General features: G+C 41.6%; 1 protein-coding gene across 5 annotated transcripts in view; it reads left to right on the forward strand.

Moving 5' to 3' along the window:
- LOC110965537 (actin, alpha cardiac muscle) overlaps positions 1-16,978 on the forward strand; it is a 215,229-nt gene that overhangs the window by 163,536 nt on the left and 34,715 nt on the right. For all 5 annotated transcript variants that reach the window (XM_051955608.1, XM_051955615.1, XM_051955625.1 and 2 more), the window contains 13 exons: positions 59-259; positions 2,057-2,159; positions 2,810-2,941; positions 10,380-10,653; positions 10,788-10,902; positions 11,415-11,547; positions 13,656-13,759; positions 13,956-14,091; positions 14,313-14,499; positions 14,666-14,774; positions 14,863-14,983; positions 15,529-15,698; positions 16,595-16,815. In XM_051955608.1, coding sequence (XP_051811568.1) covers positions 59-259; positions 2,057-2,159; positions 2,810-2,941; positions 10,380-10,653; positions 10,788-10,902; positions 11,415-11,547; positions 13,656-13,759; positions 13,956-14,091; positions 14,313-14,499; positions 14,666-14,774; positions 14,863-14,983; positions 15,529-15,698; positions 16,595-16,815 — 2,006 coding nt within the window. The remainder of the gene's footprint in view (positions 1-58; positions 260-2,056; positions 2,160-2,809; positions 2,942-10,379; positions 10,654-10,787; positions 10,903-11,414; positions 11,548-13,655; positions 13,760-13,955; positions 14,092-14,312; positions 14,500-14,665; positions 14,775-14,862; positions 14,984-15,528; positions 15,699-16,594; positions 16,816-16,978) is intronic.

Raw genomic sequence — 16,978 nt, forward strand, 5'->3', positions numbered from 1 at the left:
ATGCAACAGTGTCTGTGCTCGTGCAAATGCTCGTCTCCTCCCCTTGTCTGTTCTACAGATGTGCGAGCTGCTCCACTATTTCTGCGACTGCGAGCTGAAGCACCGTATCGAGGCCATCGTGTCCTTTTCTGACAGCTTCGTCTCCAAGCTGCAGTACAACCAGAAGTTTCGCTACAATGAGCTGATGCTGGCGCTCAACATGTCAGCTGCTGTGACGGCAAAGAAGACCAAAGAGTTCAGATCACCACCTCAAGAACAGGTGAGACAAAGCCACCATCATGAAGAGTGGAAAAGTGGTCTGGCAGCTTTGGGCAAATCAATAAAATTTGGATCTAATTGGAGCCAATACACTAATTTCTGCTACTAAAGCCTGTGGTTCCCAGAGTGGAAGCCAGTATAGGTGCTGAACGAGGTTTTGACTTTTCATATCCATTAACCTCCACTACATCCAAACAGGAGACAACGTTTACTTTTGCTACATTTTTTGTTGTGTATCATAAACAAATGAACAAAGTAATGAATTGGTTAATGATGGGCTTTTTGGCCTTGAAAGTGTCCAATTTAAACAAATTTTACTTCAGACCAGTATGAAATAAATACATATGTTGTTTATTATTAATATACTGAGTTGTATACTTTAAGACCCTGCCCACTCATGCAGGTATTTCACTTGTCCTATCTGTCTAGACTCCATGCACCAATGTCAGTGATAAAAGCAGAATTTGTCCTACCTTGGGGGCAGGAAGCAGAACTAGTCTTGCATAGTCAGACTAATCTCCAAAGCACTGTGGAAGCGGAGTAGAGAGTGAGAAAGATGTCAGTCTGACACAGTCTGCATTCTCCCACGCATTCCTCTAATGGTCCAAAACAAGTGATATCACTTCTGTGGGTGTCCAGGACCTTGGATTTTTATTCACTGTTTATTTTAGATTGGGTATTTATTTGCAAATCTGCACAGAAACAAAACAGCTGATGTGATGTTTCTAATAAGAATAGACCTATATTTCTTCACCTATAAATATTATTTCATGCATATCTTATGTGACATGCAGCACTGTTGGCAGTAGGAGGACACAGAAGGCGTGCTGTGAAAAACCATATAAGTAGGTGTCATTATATTTTAAACTGCATACTTCAAAATGACTTCTTACTGCAGGTATGACTGCTATTCTGCTGCCATAAACTGAGAGTCTGTAGCACCACTTTCGTCTATGTAGTGCTCCCTTGGGACATCTTTACCCAGCACTTTCACACCTCTGCTCATGTGATTCTGACTGCTCACATGTCTGCCATGTGATCTTAATGACGCTCGAGTGACGTAAAGGTGCAAATTAGCCACAGAGGGTAAGTGCCAGTGATCGTTTATCACTTCGAGGAAGAATGAAACGGCATAAGTTAATCTATAATAACTGACCATGCCGAACACGTGTGTGCTCACTGCTTTAAATTACATATGCAACTGGATAATTGAAGGTCAGATGTGCTGTAACTTCCCTCATACATGGTTAATTTCATTTCCCACCTTCAGATTTTTTTTTTTTTTAGATTCATGTATCATTCAATTCCCTTATTTTGTTTTCATGGCTCAGATAGAATGAGAGCTGTTCCTTCCAAATGCTCCTGAAAGCTCTGCTCTTTGTGCGTGTGAGTGTGTGTTGAATAAAGCTTCAAGGCAATTCCTCCCTCTAGGTCTGTGATGCCGGTGCTCCAGCGAGAGGACGCACTCAACTGCACAATCTCACACACGTACAGTATCTCTTTAAGGTCACAGCTGGAGACAGAGTTCAGCTCTTCTACTTTAATGACATGTCATGGTGTCCTTCGCTCTATGAGAGCGCGGGGAGAATTAGCCACTTAAGCTGTTTTTTTCTCTCCTCTATGAATTACTCGTTAAGATTACATCATGTCCAGATTGCTTTTGAAACTACAGAACAGAATTACAAACCAGGAGGCAAATTAAATTTAAAAAAATGGGCAGTTTAATTGATTTATTTGGTGAATTTGTATGTTTTTGTAGTTTATACATGTCTTAATTTTGTATTTTTCCATGTTTTAGATCAACATGCTGCTGACCTTCAGTATGGGCGAGGACTGTCCGTGTCCCACAGACATCCAGGAGGAACTTTATGACTTTCACAACCAGCTGCAGCTCCACTGTGGTGAGTAACACATCTAGGAAAAATGTTACAAGCTGCTTTATTGTTTATGTTTATTACAACACCTAAATGATTGTTTTAAACATGATGCAGTAATCTTAAATTGCTCTGATTCATACTAGAATTATTGCACACATTTTACACATTCAGCATGCATGACAATTTAACAATATAAATAAAAATCAAAAGACTGACATGGAAAAGCTCATACACTTTACATTTTTTTCCTCCTATTTTGTGAGCTGCCATTGTGTCGTTTACAGCATAGTTGTACCCGTACTTTTTAAAATGCTTTGTTTTCCTTCTCTGTGTCCCTTTCCGTCTCTTGGCAAAGGATTTATAGTTCACTGCCTCTAAGATTGCACTGACATCTTGATGTTTCGATAAATAATTGAATTGCCCAACCCTGTGTGATACTACTGATCTAATGGTAGTCTCTGCCGTGCCGCATAGCACCAACCTGTCATGGCACCCTCCACAGAGAACAATAATAGCTTGAATTTGCAATGACACTGGCGGAAAGGGATAGACGTCACATGCTACGCATCGAACAAATGAGATGTCTGTTGCACCTGCAGGAAGGCACACACCACAGAGATACTGTTTCATTGTGCTCTATGAATTTAGTGTGTTTGTCTGTTTGTGCTGTGTAGGAATCCCTATGGAGGAAGACGAAGACGAGCAGGATAGCTCTATCAAAGGTCGCCTTCTAATGCTGGTGAACAAGATCAAAGGCCAGTCTCACAAAGCAGAAGAGCCCGCAGAGAAGCAGCAAGCTGCACCATGTGAGCAAATCATTGCTTTAATTGCAACACTACTGATTCCTACTGGATCATTACAACTAAATCTTTGTGAAGCAACCTATTTCTGTTTGGCCCAATGATATATGGATGATGTAGCTTCTCTTCAGAAAGCATCAAAGGCCGTCTTCCTTGAACCTGGTTCTGTTGGAGGTTTTTCCTTTCCCCTCCTGTTAAAGGTACTTTTTTTGGCTCCTTCAAACTTCCACTGACTCCTTGCTCATAGGGAATCCAAAGGAAATTGTAGATTGTTGGGCTCTCTGTTCAAAATGTATCTCTTCCTACTCGTTTGTGAAGTGCCATGGGATGACATACACTACCAGTCAAAAGTTTCTTTTCATGATCATTTACATTGTGGATTCTCACTGAAGGCATCAAGCTATGAATGAACGCATGGGATTATGTAGAAAAACAAAAAAGTGTGAAATAAATCAAAACATGTTTCATATTTTAGATTCTTCAAAATAGTCACCCTTTGCTTTGATTACTGCTGTGCACACTCTTGGCTTTTTCTCGATGAGCTTCATGAGGAAGTCACCTGAAATGGTTTTCCAACAGTCTTGAAGAAGTTCCCAGAGATGCTGATCACTTTTTGGCCCTTTTGCCTTCACTCTGCAGTCCATCTCATCCCAGACAATCTCAGTTGGGTTTAAGTCAGGTGACTGTGGAGGCCAGGTCATCTGATGCAGCACTCCATCATCTCCTTCTTGGTCAAATAGTCCTTACACAGCCTGGAGGTGTGTTTGGGGTCATTGTTCTGTTGAAAAATAAATAATGGTCCAACTTAATGCAAACCGGATGGAATGGCATATCGCTGCAGGATGCTGTGGTAGCCATGCTGGTTCAGTGTGCCTTCAGTTTTGAATAAATTCCCAACAGTGTCACCAGCAAAGCACCATCACACACCCTCACACCTCCTCCTCCATGCTTCATGGTGCGAACCATGCATGTAGAGACCATCCATTTACCTTTTCTGTGTCGCACAAAAACATGGCGGGTGGAACCAAACATCTCAAATTTGGACTCATCAGACCAAAGGACAGATTTCCACTGGTCTAATGTCCATTCCTTGTATTTCTTGGCCCAAACAAATCTCTTCTCTTTGTTACTTTTCCTCAGTAGTGGTTTCTTAGCAGCTATTTGACCATAAAGGCCTGATTGGTCAGTCTCCTCTGAACAGTTAATGTAGAGATGTGTCTGCTACTAGAACTCCTTGTGGCATTTTTCTGGACTCTAATCTGAGGTGCTGTTAAGTTGAGATTTGTGAGACTGGTGACTCAGATGAACTTATCCTCAGCAGCAAAGCTGACTCTTGATCTTATTTTCATGGGACAGTCTTCAAGTGATCCAGTTTCGTGGTAGCACTTGATGGTTTTTGCGACTGCACTTGGGGATACATTCAAAGTTTTTGCAATTTTCCAGACTGACTGACCTTCAGTTCTTCAAGTAATGATGGACTGTTGTTTTTCTTTACTGAGCTGATTGGTTCTTCATAATATGGATTCTAACAGTTGTCAAATTGGGCTGTCAGCTGCGCAAAAACCTGACTTCTGCATAACACAACTGATGGTCCCAACCCCATTAAGAAGGCAAGAAATTCCACAAATTGACATTAGGAAGGCACACCTGGGAAATGAAAACCATTTCGGGTGACTACCTCATGAATTTTACTGAGAGAATGCCAAGGGTTTACAAAGCTGTCATCAAAGGAAAGGGTGGCTACTTTGAGAAATCTAAACTATAAAACATATTTAGAGTCATTTCACAATTGTTTGTTTGCTACATAATTCTATTTATCTTGCTTCATAGTTTTCATATCTTCGGTATTTATCTACGATGTAGAAAGTAGGAGAAATAAGGAAAAAACTTTGAGAAGATGTGTCCGAACCTTTGACTGGTAGTGTATGTTGTGAACTGACCCTATATAAATATGATTGAAATCAATTATGGTGTTGTACCGACAGCCGCATACTGAAGCACTAGCAAGCTAAAAACAGTTAAACCTTTGGGAATAGCGAACTTTCTTGTTAAAAGCTTTTACCGCACAGTGCAAATGTTTCGCTTTCTCTTGCGGCTTGTTTAACATTATTTATTTAACTGTAAAGGCACAAGCTCTGAACTCACGTGTTGACCATTTACTCTCCACTACATTCTTCTTGTCCATGGCCTCATTCACCTCTTTTTGTACGAACTCTCCGTCTCTGTTCCCGGCACAGAGGGAGGCGGAGGGCAATTTACAGGAGGCGCTCTAGCACCCTCAGTCTTGCCTCTATTTGTCTGCCGGTGTCATGTGGACTGAGTCACCTGGTAGCAGTCATTTCCATTTCAATTTCTTTTCAATTTCATTATGGTAATACGAAGCCTGATGGAAGAGAGGCTCCAGAGTGAAGAGCATCCTCTGTCAGCCGCCGCAAGACACGGGAGAGAAAAAAACGAGTGCTAAAACCAAATCCTTCACCTGGTTAAACCCGTAGACACATACATGTGTGGACTGGAAAAACTACACAAGGTTGAGAGCACACACGGTAACAAACACCTTTTCAATCACCGATCTCAATCATTGGGACGCCACAACGGTATAAATGCAGAGCAAGCTGCATCTAATTTCCTATCTCCGGTACCACTCTGGTTAAAGGACCACCAATCATCTGACTGATTGTGCATTATTATTTACTGATAAAAAAAAACACACTCTGCCTGGTCTTGCTGGCCTTGAAAGTTCTGCTATTTTTTAGTGTTTGTCTCAAATAATCTTAAAAATGACCCTGTTCTGGAAGTAAAACAAGGCTCATATATCTGCCTTTGATTGGCTAAATAGCGATGTGAAAGAGTGTACTCTTTACTCTTCAAGCCCATCTAAGAAACCACTCGAAATCTTGCCGTCTCAGACTATTCTTGAGTGATGCAGACAAGAAGAAGTGGCCAGATTGCACACGGGTACATTTGGGCTGAACTCGGTGTTGCTGACTGCAGACGCTGAAAGGCAATCTCTCCACAGGGATTAGGTACGACCCTGACAGAGCAGCATATAAGACCACCACACACATCACTGGCAGCTAGCAGCAAGGTGGGATGAAAATAGAAGAGTGTGCGTCTTTCCCCAAAGGAATGCTTCGCGTTGTGGTGTTGGTCTCTGCAGGGGGGCTGTGCAAGGTCTGACAGATCAGAAGAATAATTTTCATTGGCAGCCAGAGCTCAGGAGCGTCACAGTGCTTTTAAACAGCTGAATGCTCCGAAAAGCACAGGAAGGGAGTGGAATAATGGAAAATCTGCTAAAAGTGTTTTTAATTCGACTCATTTTGTGATTGTACATGTTTGTAGTGACACTTAAAGCTTGATTGGAAGCCGGATTTGTTTGTCTTTCTTAGTTGGGACTGTTTTCTTTCCTCTTTCAGTGGCTTTGGTGCAGTACAGCCAGATGCATTGTCTGGAAATGTGATTTATCTTCAAGAGCTTCCAAGAGCCACACAAGCACTGCTTTGAAGCTGTACTTACAGCTGAGCGTTAATATCAGTGTGCTAATATTTCTTCAGTAGAACTAGTTCTCATTAAAAGTGTACACATTGTGTTCCGCGGATGTAGATTGATCAGATTAACAGCTTGTTTCAAACTTCACATTCAGAAAATTCTGCTGCAACACAGTGTTGGAGCACAGACAAACTCCATTCACATCGACTGCATTGATGGCATTTCAAAGTTAAATCGAATTAAGTCTAACTAGCAAATTAGCCACATTCTGCCAGGGTGAAGCCAGAGTTTTCTCAATAATGTTTTATCTTGTTTAAATGCTTTCTGTGCCTTTTGATCATTTGGAGGAAACAAGGTGTTGTGAATATGAAGAAAAAGTTCACCTGAAGCACTGTGAAATACTCAAGGACATTGATACAACGCTGCAGTTATGAATTATGTAGGCCTTTACCCGATTACACTGCAGAGGCAGACCATTTTTTATTAATATTATCATTTACATTTAAATGATGGTTCAGAAAACACAGACATTTCTGCCATTCATAGTAATCAGTGAAGTCATCTGCTGTGCCACATGCATAAATTGGTCCAGCCCTTTCTTCAACTTGAAGGGACATGGCGGACATTCTACTTTGGTTTGTCCACTAATGAAGCTGAATGAATAACTATGGGAACACTGTGGAATTTTTGTTCATGAGAGGTTCTGTAGAGCAACAACTTATATAAAAGGGACTTTAGTTTGTAACATGCATATTTACATTCTACAGTGGGACATATATTCATTTCAAAAAAAAAATTTAATCATGAGAAGACATTTTTTAATAAAAACGGGGCACATCTATCCAGTAGATAAATGACCACTGTACTCTACTGAACGTGTGCATTTTTACTGAGATAATAAATCAAGAAGTCGATCATTTTTTCCCAGATTTCTATACAATTGGACTTTTTTTGTACCCAGAGAAGTCGCCTCCTGCTGGCTAATAGAAGGAATGCAGCTTTAAATCTTTTTTCTCTTCCGCATTATCTTCACTTTTCAGACCTGAGGATGTGTGATAAGGAAAGATTAGAGTTACTGCTGCATCATCAAGCATTTGAGGTTCAGCCTCCAGGTGCCATAAACATCTGTACCACATTTCTTGGCAATCCATGCTTTAGCTGTTGCCATAATTCAGCCTGGGCACAAGTGGTGGACTGACTGACAGTGATCATCCACTACCATGACTAACACTGCTCAGTCGTGCTATGATTTGTCCTTTTATTATATATTGTGTGTCCAATAATGATAGATTGTTTTGTTTTGTTCCAAACTAGACATGTTTTATTTGCAGCTATGTGAGTGTACTTGACATTTATTGGTATATTTTTCTAAAAGAGGGTTTATGAGGAGACAGTAGGATAGCGAGTGAAGAAGACAAAAAATATTCTGTGCTGTGACTCCAGCTATAACTTCTCCTCCCCATCACATCATCTCACTGCCAGAGACCCTGAAGATACAGACGGCGCCGTAGCCTTGGCCATTATTTCATAAGAATGAAGCCAAAGGAGCGCAGAAGTCGTTTTCCTCCTCTGATGAATGGTTCATCCAGCAGGAGCATTTAATGCTCAGACATGATGACTTGCCTCGAAGAAATCCATGTGTGTGAGAGCGAGGGCAAAGGAGTTGTGTGTGAAGTCTTGCACTATAAAAGAAGCTGGCTTCCATCGACATAACTCAAGACTGGCCAGATTTGTATGTTAGGGTGTAGTGAGGTGAAAGTGCTGGAGGGGTGTATTCAACAGCGAAGCAGATGGAGAGGGAACGAGTGAGTGTGTTTGATCGTGTGACGGAGTGAGAGTCAGGTGTTGTGGAGACTGTTAGCTGAGAGGAAGAAATGTCGCTCCTCGTTTTGGAAAAAGCCGGTGCTTCTGCCCTTTCTCTGACATCCACGCGCCCCTCGGCAGCAGGATCTGTTACAGCTGACATTCTGCTGGCTCTCCACCCAATCACACAAAATACACACACACACACACACACACACACACACACACACACACACACACACACACACACACACACACACACACACACACACACACACACACACACACACACACACCCTTGCACTGATTGACAACCCTGTGTCAAAGAGTCATTTGAAAAACCAACACATCCAATCAACCAAACTGACACGGGGACCTTAAAAACGCAATCAGCTAATTGCAGTGCTTTTAAGGAAATCAATTCTGTTTAAATGACTAATTTTTTATGGTTCTGAATTGTTTAATTGATGTCTTTCCCTCCTTTGTGTATTCATACCCCAAGAAGAAGTACACACCCTCACCCACACAACCTATGGATCTGGTTTTAATGAAGCCTTAAGGGTAACTCACATATGAGCTGTCCAAACAAATGTCTTCCTTTGACCTCAGAAGCAGAACTATTAATATCTTATCCTCTTCCTTTCCTTATTCTTTGCGTAACACGGCTCGGTTTCCGCTCCACTGAAAATGTGCCTTTCCATGAATGAGCTCGCAAACTGTGTTTTCTTTTCCACAGAGTAGAAAAAGAAAGGTCTGACGTTGTTGAAACACACCTGATTACCTCTGCTTTAAAAGAAGCAGCTGACACGCACACACACACACACACACACACACACACACACACACACACACAGATTTTTTTTTTTTGCTCAAGCTGAAACCACGTGTGAGACTGTGAAAGATCTGTCTGTCTTTTTTGTTGTTGTTGTTGTTCTGTGCTCAAGCTCAAGGTCTTATTTGCATTACTGAGCCAGTTCTTCTTTTCACTACTCGAGCATTGGTTGTAAAAAAGGGAGCATCCAGTCAAGTGGAGACTCTTTCAGCCTAATGGAGCTTTGTGTTGGGATTTATGTGTAAATGTGCATCTTTGTGTGTATAAGTGCTTCAAGGAGGTTGCTATCTGTTTGTGCGACCTCAGTTAATGGAAGGGGGATATATTTTTTCTTTTAAATCCAAAAATATACAGTAAGGCTTACAGTGAGCACGTCACTGCCAAAGCGCACCTCCTTTTACCGTTTAATACGAGAAAATATTGTGTCATTTTAAGCAATATTCAGTTTTGGAAACAAAAATGCAGTTTCTATACCAAGCTGTATCATTTTATATATGTAAATTTATGCTCATTAGGTAGTTTTAATGATGCCTGAAAACGCAATAGTGTAGGAAGTTGTATGATATAATAATACCTGGACAACATCAAATTTAATTCATGTTTTTGTATTAATAAATGAAATGTTTGTTAGTTATGTCAAGAAGGTCTCTTGTGTTGCTAAATCAACTGAAAATTTTGATCAAACTCTGTAGTTTCTCTCAGCTCTACTTGGCATTTTTACATCTTTCAACTCATTTTTGGTTTTATGATGAGATCTTTACTGCTCTGATGGACTCTCAGCAGTCATGGCAGCAGTTTTTAGAGAAAAAGTTCTGCTTGTCTCACGCCAAGTGACAGAGAGACAAAGTTGGCGACTTGCTGCAATGAACTTCTACTTCTCCTGAAACTCCCTCAAAAATCATTCTATTGCAGCTTTAATTATGTTTAATGATGTAATTTTCATTCATCTCTGAGAAGGGAAGACGTATAAAGGTCCCTTGGCAAGAGATGTGTCCATAAAATGCATAAGTTTCACAGCTCAACTGCTATTGCTTAATATAGAATGTCCAAGGTCACTTCAGTAATTTTGCATGCTATGATTTGCATTATAAGCACAGGATCATTTGAACAAAGTATTATGCTTGTTTGAATTATCCAAAGTGTGTGATTATGACATTTTTCTCACTTACAGCCTCATATGCCAGAAAAGTTTCTTGTTCATGTCATTTAGAATGTGATGAAAACAGGAAATTTGCTATTACCACATATTCAAATTATTGAAAAAACAAGTTTGTTTTGATAAAAAGGAGTTCAGTCAGCTTTACCCAATTTTCTTTGCAGCCAATCTGAAGGAGCTCATCTCTCAGACCATGGTCAGCTGGGCCCAGGAGTGCCACATCCAGGACGCAGAGCTCGTCCGTAAGATGTTCAGCCTGCTGAGGAGGCAGTACGACAGCATTGGGGAGCTACTCCGGGCCATGAGGAAGACGTACACCATCAGCGCTGCCTCGGTCCAGGACACCATAAACCTCCTGGCCTCCCTCGGTCAGATCCGATCTCTGCTCTCCGTTCGTATGGGAAAGGAGGAGGAGAAGCTAATGATTGATGGACTGGGGTAGGGCGCTAAGTTTTTTGTCCAACGTTCCTTGATTCTTTGAAATCTCCATTTTTTTAGGAGACACCTAATTTGTGATGTCAGTTTTTCAATGAGCATCTATTCTTCTGTCTCCATCTCTTTTAACTTACCAGCGACATCATGAACAACAAGGTGTTCTACCAGCATCCAAACCTCATGAGAATACTGGGAATGCATGAAACTGTCATGGAGGTGATGGTCAATGTGCTCGGAGGAGACAAGTCCCAGGTTCGACAGCTTCTACCTCTATGTTAATCTGCACTTCCTCAGGCGCCCGCAGAGTTCACGGCACCTCCTCGCCATGAAAGATGTTCTCTCTAACCCAGCGTTTGTATTTTAGTCCAGTTTTGTATGTTATCATTTGTGCGGGAACTATGGTCACAAGATGAGTGCTCATTAATGAAGACGCGGTCCTGACAACAGCAGAGTCTAGGCAGAAGGGCAGCATGTGGCCGACTGTTTAGCTGGCAGTGTGTGAAGAGGTCAGACCTTTTACACATTAATTAGGAATGAAGACATGCAGGGGAATGTAGTGTAACAAGTCTAAAGGACATTATTACAGTAAACCCGGTACCCCAGAGTAAAGCAGCAACCGCTCCAGAACCACTTGTAGTCAAATTACTGTCTTTTTAGGAGCTAGCTTGCCTGGAAAAAAAAATTAGGACTGAACCATGAAGCCTACTCTTAAGATTCAAGAGAGAGTTTATGACCCTACTTAGTCTGTTTGTGCTACCCTACAGGAAATTGCCTTCCCAAAGATGGTGGCCAGCTGTTGTCGCTTCCTGTGCTACTTCTGCCGGATCAGTCGTCAGAACCAGAAAGCCATGTTCGACCACCTCAGCTACCTGCTGGAGAATAGTAGCGTGGGCCTAGGTGGGTGCAGTTCTGTTTAGTAGCCGACTTTTGATTGTCGGTTAGTCCAATGACTGCTGATGCCGAACTGCTGCATGATTTTACCTGATGAAGATGATTCGTGTCAAAACATACAAATATGGAGAACTTGCAAGAGGGTGTAAGGTATCTAAACATAAAGATGTATAGTGGTTGCCATATTCTCCTTTAGAAAGACCCAAACATATCTATAAAATGAACTCCAGAATGTATGAAAGATGAGTTGCAAAAACTGCCAGCACTCTCATTAATATTGGTGATGCATTGTAACTACCCTTTGGCCACCAGCAGACTTGTTCTGTTCTTCTGTTCTCACATACAGATGGGTGACAAATCAAAGGAAAAACTAGCATAAAGTTTCTAAGAAAAGTGTTTGGTAACTTGTGCCGCCAGAACAACTTCAATGCTCCTTGGCACTGACACTCCAAGTCTGTTGAACTCTACTGACGGAATATCTAATTTGTTGGTCCGACATCTCCTGTAAGTGTTCATATGGGTTAAGATCTGGCAACCTATCATTTTCATGTCGACCAAACCATTTGGTGACTTCTCCTGCCCTATGGGTGGCTACAGTGTCATCTGGGAAGAGACCACTTTGTCAGGATAGAAATACACTTCCAGTCAAATGTTTGGACACACCTTCTCATTCAATGGTTTTAATTTATTTGGATTACTTTCTACATTGTAGATTAATATTGAAGATTAACGCTTTTTTATAACATAATTCCATATGTATTCTCTTACAGTTTTGATGTAATCAGTATTACATCTACAATGTATAAAACGATTAAATAAAAACCATTGAATGAGAAGGTGAGTCCAAACTTTTGACTGGTAGTGTATTTTATTTGAGAATAAAGTTGGTCACAGAAAAACTCTGTATTCTTCTGTCGTGGTTTCTCTTAGATGTGCCGATGTTGAATAACATGTCTGGTGACACTGTTGCTTTTAATATGATTTTATTATTTTAAAAAAAAGACAGCATCTGAACAGGCCCCATGGTTTGCCTGTGGAGATTCACAGCCAATACGAACATCTCCCAGAATGATGGGCTAGTGGTCATTTTATACCCTTCTGGTGAAGGATATGAGCTCAACATCTGACGACTGTGGCGAGAAACAGGATGTGTCCCTAAGTCAGCATAGTGCAGGGTTTCTCTTCTAGGATAACAGAAGGCACTCACTGATATAGGTTCAGGTATGGAAACCTAACATAACATATGGCTTCCCTTCAATGACAGGCCCCACTTCACTTTACGATCTCCCAGACACAGAAGCCACTTTAACATAAACATTCCCAAAACAGAAACACACATCTCAGATCAGACACTACCTACTTACATAGGGAAAAAGGAAATGTATGTTTTCCCGCAAGTTGCTGGTCAGATACTACAACAGGCAAAACAGATTCCATTCTACTAACTTATTAAGTAATGCATGTCTCAGATCAGATACTACAGTTCTGCAGTGATGCTTTCCTCTAAAGAGACAAGTGGACCCAAACCTTTCCAACCCAATGCCCCCCACTACAAACAAAGTCACTGAAGCCCATTGCTGTAGGGTTTCCAGTTTTTCCTTTAATTTGTCACCCGTCTGTATAATAGCCTCACACCTTGAAAGATGTGTGTGCATGAGAGTGTCTCCCTTAGATGTACACAACCCTGTACCCAGATATGAAGGCATATCTACACTACTCCACGTGTTACTTACGAATGAAGTAGCACAAAGTTAACTATAAATCAAATCAAAATGAAGTCCTAAGAAAAACAGTTATTTGAAAGCATATAAGCAATAACCACAGTGTACCAATGTGTTTGAGAGCACAGTGCTACATAAGCTGGTTCCCACAAACTCTATTAAACCTGATATAGCTGAAGTATCTGGTGCAAACCGAACTAACTCTGTGCTGGCACATTAGCTCCTGGTGAAACCTGAAGGAGGGGAAATACCACCCCCTGCTGTTTGTTTAGCATCAGTTGACGTGTTCACACAGGCACATTTTAGTTGTCTAGATATATTAGTATTAGTATAAAATAGAATAGAACTAGCTGTAAGAAGTTGAGTATAAGTGTGCTTTATTTTTTCGTTTAGCTTCTCCAGCTATGAGGGGCTCCACTCCTCTGGATGTGGCTGCTTCTTCAGTGATGGACAACAACGGCTTGGCTCTGGCACTGGAAGAACCTGATCTGGATAAGGTATAAAAAAAAAAAAAGAGAGAGAGAGATTCATTTACTATATAATCAGGAAGAAAATCAGTTGAAAAAGGGACTTTACATATGCAGAATTGTGTTTAAAGATAATGATATCCAAATTAAAAGATAGATTGGACAGTTCAAGGTTGCATATGTTTTATTGGCTACATGTGATGTGATATATGTAATTTCTCTGCAGGTGGTTACTTACCTGGCTGGCTGTGGTCTTCAAAGTTGCCCAATGCTCCTGGCTAAAGGTTATCCAGACATCGGCTGGAATCCCATTGAGGGAGAGCGTTACCTTTCCTTTTTGCGGTTTGCTGTCTTTGTCAATGGTATGACTACTGTTACCATCCAGTCTCTCTTTAATTCTGTTTCTCACTCTTTTTCTGTTTATTCCTGTATTGTTTCTCTATCTAAACATGCAGAATAATGAATAATCTAGCTAGAGTTTTAAGGCTAAGAAGGAGTTGAATGTGTTGTATTTTCCTGCTGATATTATGTATTTTCTATGTATGTATGCACTCATATATGATCTTTTTTGTTTGTCTTCCAGGAGAGAGTGTGGAGGAGAACTCCAGTGTCGTGGTCAAACTGCTCATCCGTCGTCCGGAGTGTTTCGGACCTGCGCTGAGGGGAGAGGGAGGGAACGGCCTCCTGGCTGCCATGAAGGAAGCCATTAAGATCTCTGAGACGCCTGCTTTGGACCTGCCTGGCTCCGTCCAGGGAGTCAGCTCTGATGTGTAAGCCATAAAAATCAAGCAAACCCTATAAAATCAGTGTTAAGGATTTACCTTGAAGATTAGCCACTGATCCCCTTTGTCTTGCATTTTAGCCATGATGTCCTTTAAAGCTGTTCTTCCTGAAGGCAGGTTGTGTGCTTCGTCTCCTCCCTTTTCCCACTCTTAGGTCTGCTGACGGTGATGACGAGGAGGAGGTGGTCCACATGGGCAACGCCATCATGTCCTTCTACTCTGCACTCATTGACCTGTTGGGACGTTGCGCCCCTGAGATGCATGTATGTTTGTAAAAAAGCTGTGAATTTTTTCTTGTTTTTCCTGAACTCTTCTGTTGTTTTCTAATTTTCTTGCTTTCTCTGTCATCAGCTCATCAACAAGGGGAAAGGTGAAGCTCTGCGTATCCGTGCCATCCTGCGCTCTCTGGTTCCGACTGAGGACCTTGTAGGAATCATCAGCATACCACTCAAAATGCCCATAATCAACAAAGGTGCTGGTCAGCATATTCACTCTAATAACATCTTGATGTTTTCTCCAGACAACAGAAGCTTCTCATTTGCATGCTATGACAGGATATGTAGCAAACATGAAAACACAGTGGTGGCGAAACTCTGCGCATTCAGTGCAAAGTGGAAAGTTATTGATTTCATTTCACTGCTCATGCCTTTTTAATCAGCACAACGCTTTACTGCGCACTCCCATAGCTCTGAGTAAGCCAGATCATTTGTATAGCGAGCTGTCTTGCTCTATTGATTGATCTGCATAAGCATGGCAAGGCTCGCCTCTTAAATTTGCTGCTGTGAGCACCGCCACACAAGCTTTGTCAGCAGGCCAAGAGTGAAGACAGCGATCTGAGGCTCCGGCACCAGAAAACTGCTGCTTGCTGCCTAATGAATACACATGACTCCCATAATCAGAAAAGACTTGCCATTATGTACTGTACGCTTTTCCCTCGGTTTTCCTCCACTGCACACCTGCGTAGATTATGCTGTTCAAGATGCTCTACCTTCATTTGTCTGTCTCAATCTGTCTCAGATGGGTCGGTGACAGAGCCTGACATGTCCGCCAGCTTCTGTCCGGACCACAAAGCCCCCATGGTGCTCTTTTTAGACAGAGTGTACGGCATCGAAGACCAGAGCTTTCTGCTTCACCTGCTCGAAGTGGGCTTCCTGCCTGACCTGAGGGCTGCTACCACTCTGGATACGGTAGGCAGACCTGACAACAGCGTGGGAGAGACATAATGAATCGCCAGCCACTGTAACATGAACTTCATCAAGGAGTTTCAGGATCAATACTATTGGGATCCTTTTATACTAATGAGGAGCTGCTCATTAAGCCAAGGTTCTAGTTTCATTATGTTTGATTAATGTAATTGTTCTGTACTCTTATTTATCAAAAAAGTTTATAGAGTTTTAAGTAGATGAACTAAATCATTGGTACATGCTGGATTGCTTAACCCAAACTCTCAAATACATCTGGTGCACACTTTCAGATACAATGAATCTATCATCATGTAATTTGTTCAAAAGGTTTATTTAAAGCGCAGCCACACACAAGGGAAGAAAGTTGTTTTCAGCATCTGGCAAGCAATTAAGTCGGTTATTCTGTGAGCTTGTGCTTGAGGTCTGGTGATCTCCTCGACAGTGAAGAGAGCCTTTAGCAACAACTCAGACCTCTGTCACACTTGTTTTGTTTTTAGCGCTGGCCTTCCCTAAAGCTAATGTCTTTCCTTTTCAACATTGTTAATGTGGCAACAGCAAAGAATATCACTCAACCCATGGCTGTTATTTCTGATTCATCTATGCAAACATAGTCTTGTTTACGCTGACAGACATTCGTTAATTTATTTAATGCATATGCGAGAACCTGAGGTCTTTGGGGTTGTAATTTTACCTGGTTCTGCTTGCAGTAGCACAGATAAAGATGGGAAATCTTTGTAACATTTGCTTACATTGTCAAAACACTTCAAGAAAGGCTAACCACAAAGCACTGGCAGCATGTGATTTTTCTTTTGCAAAAGTGTTATTTTAAATTTACACACGGTAGTTTCACTTTAAATTAAATAACATGCAAATGCTAACATGATCTTGTCTCGCTACAGGATGGGTTGTGCACCACAGAGACAGCGCTGGCTATGAACCGCTACATTGGTTCGGCCATGCTGCCCCTCCTCACCCGCTGCGCCCCTCTCTTTGCCGGCACCGAACACTACGCCACCCTCATCGACTCCACTCTGCACACTATCTACCGCCTTTCCAAGGGACGTTCACTGACCAAGGCGCAGAGAGATGCAATAGAGGAGTGCCTGCTGTCTGTTTGCAAGTAAGGAGCAGAACAAACTTTTCTAACTTTTTCTAGCCAGTGATGGTACACCAACACTCGTATCTCACCTGGCAGGAAAAGCAAAGATTAGCAGCATATTTTATCAGCTTTCTAGGGAAATTCTACTGTAAGTCAGAGCCCAGTTTCCACAAATATTCTTCCA

Source organism: Acanthochromis polyacanthus, chromosome 1 (assembly GCF_021347895.1).
Source record: "Acanthochromis polyacanthus isolate Apoly-LR-REF ecotype Palm Island chromosome 1, KAUST_Apoly_ChrSc, whole genome shotgun sequence".
In the NCBI taxonomy this organism is placed as follows: Eukaryota; Metazoa; Chordata; class Actinopteri; family Pomacentridae; genus Acanthochromis; species Acanthochromis polyacanthus.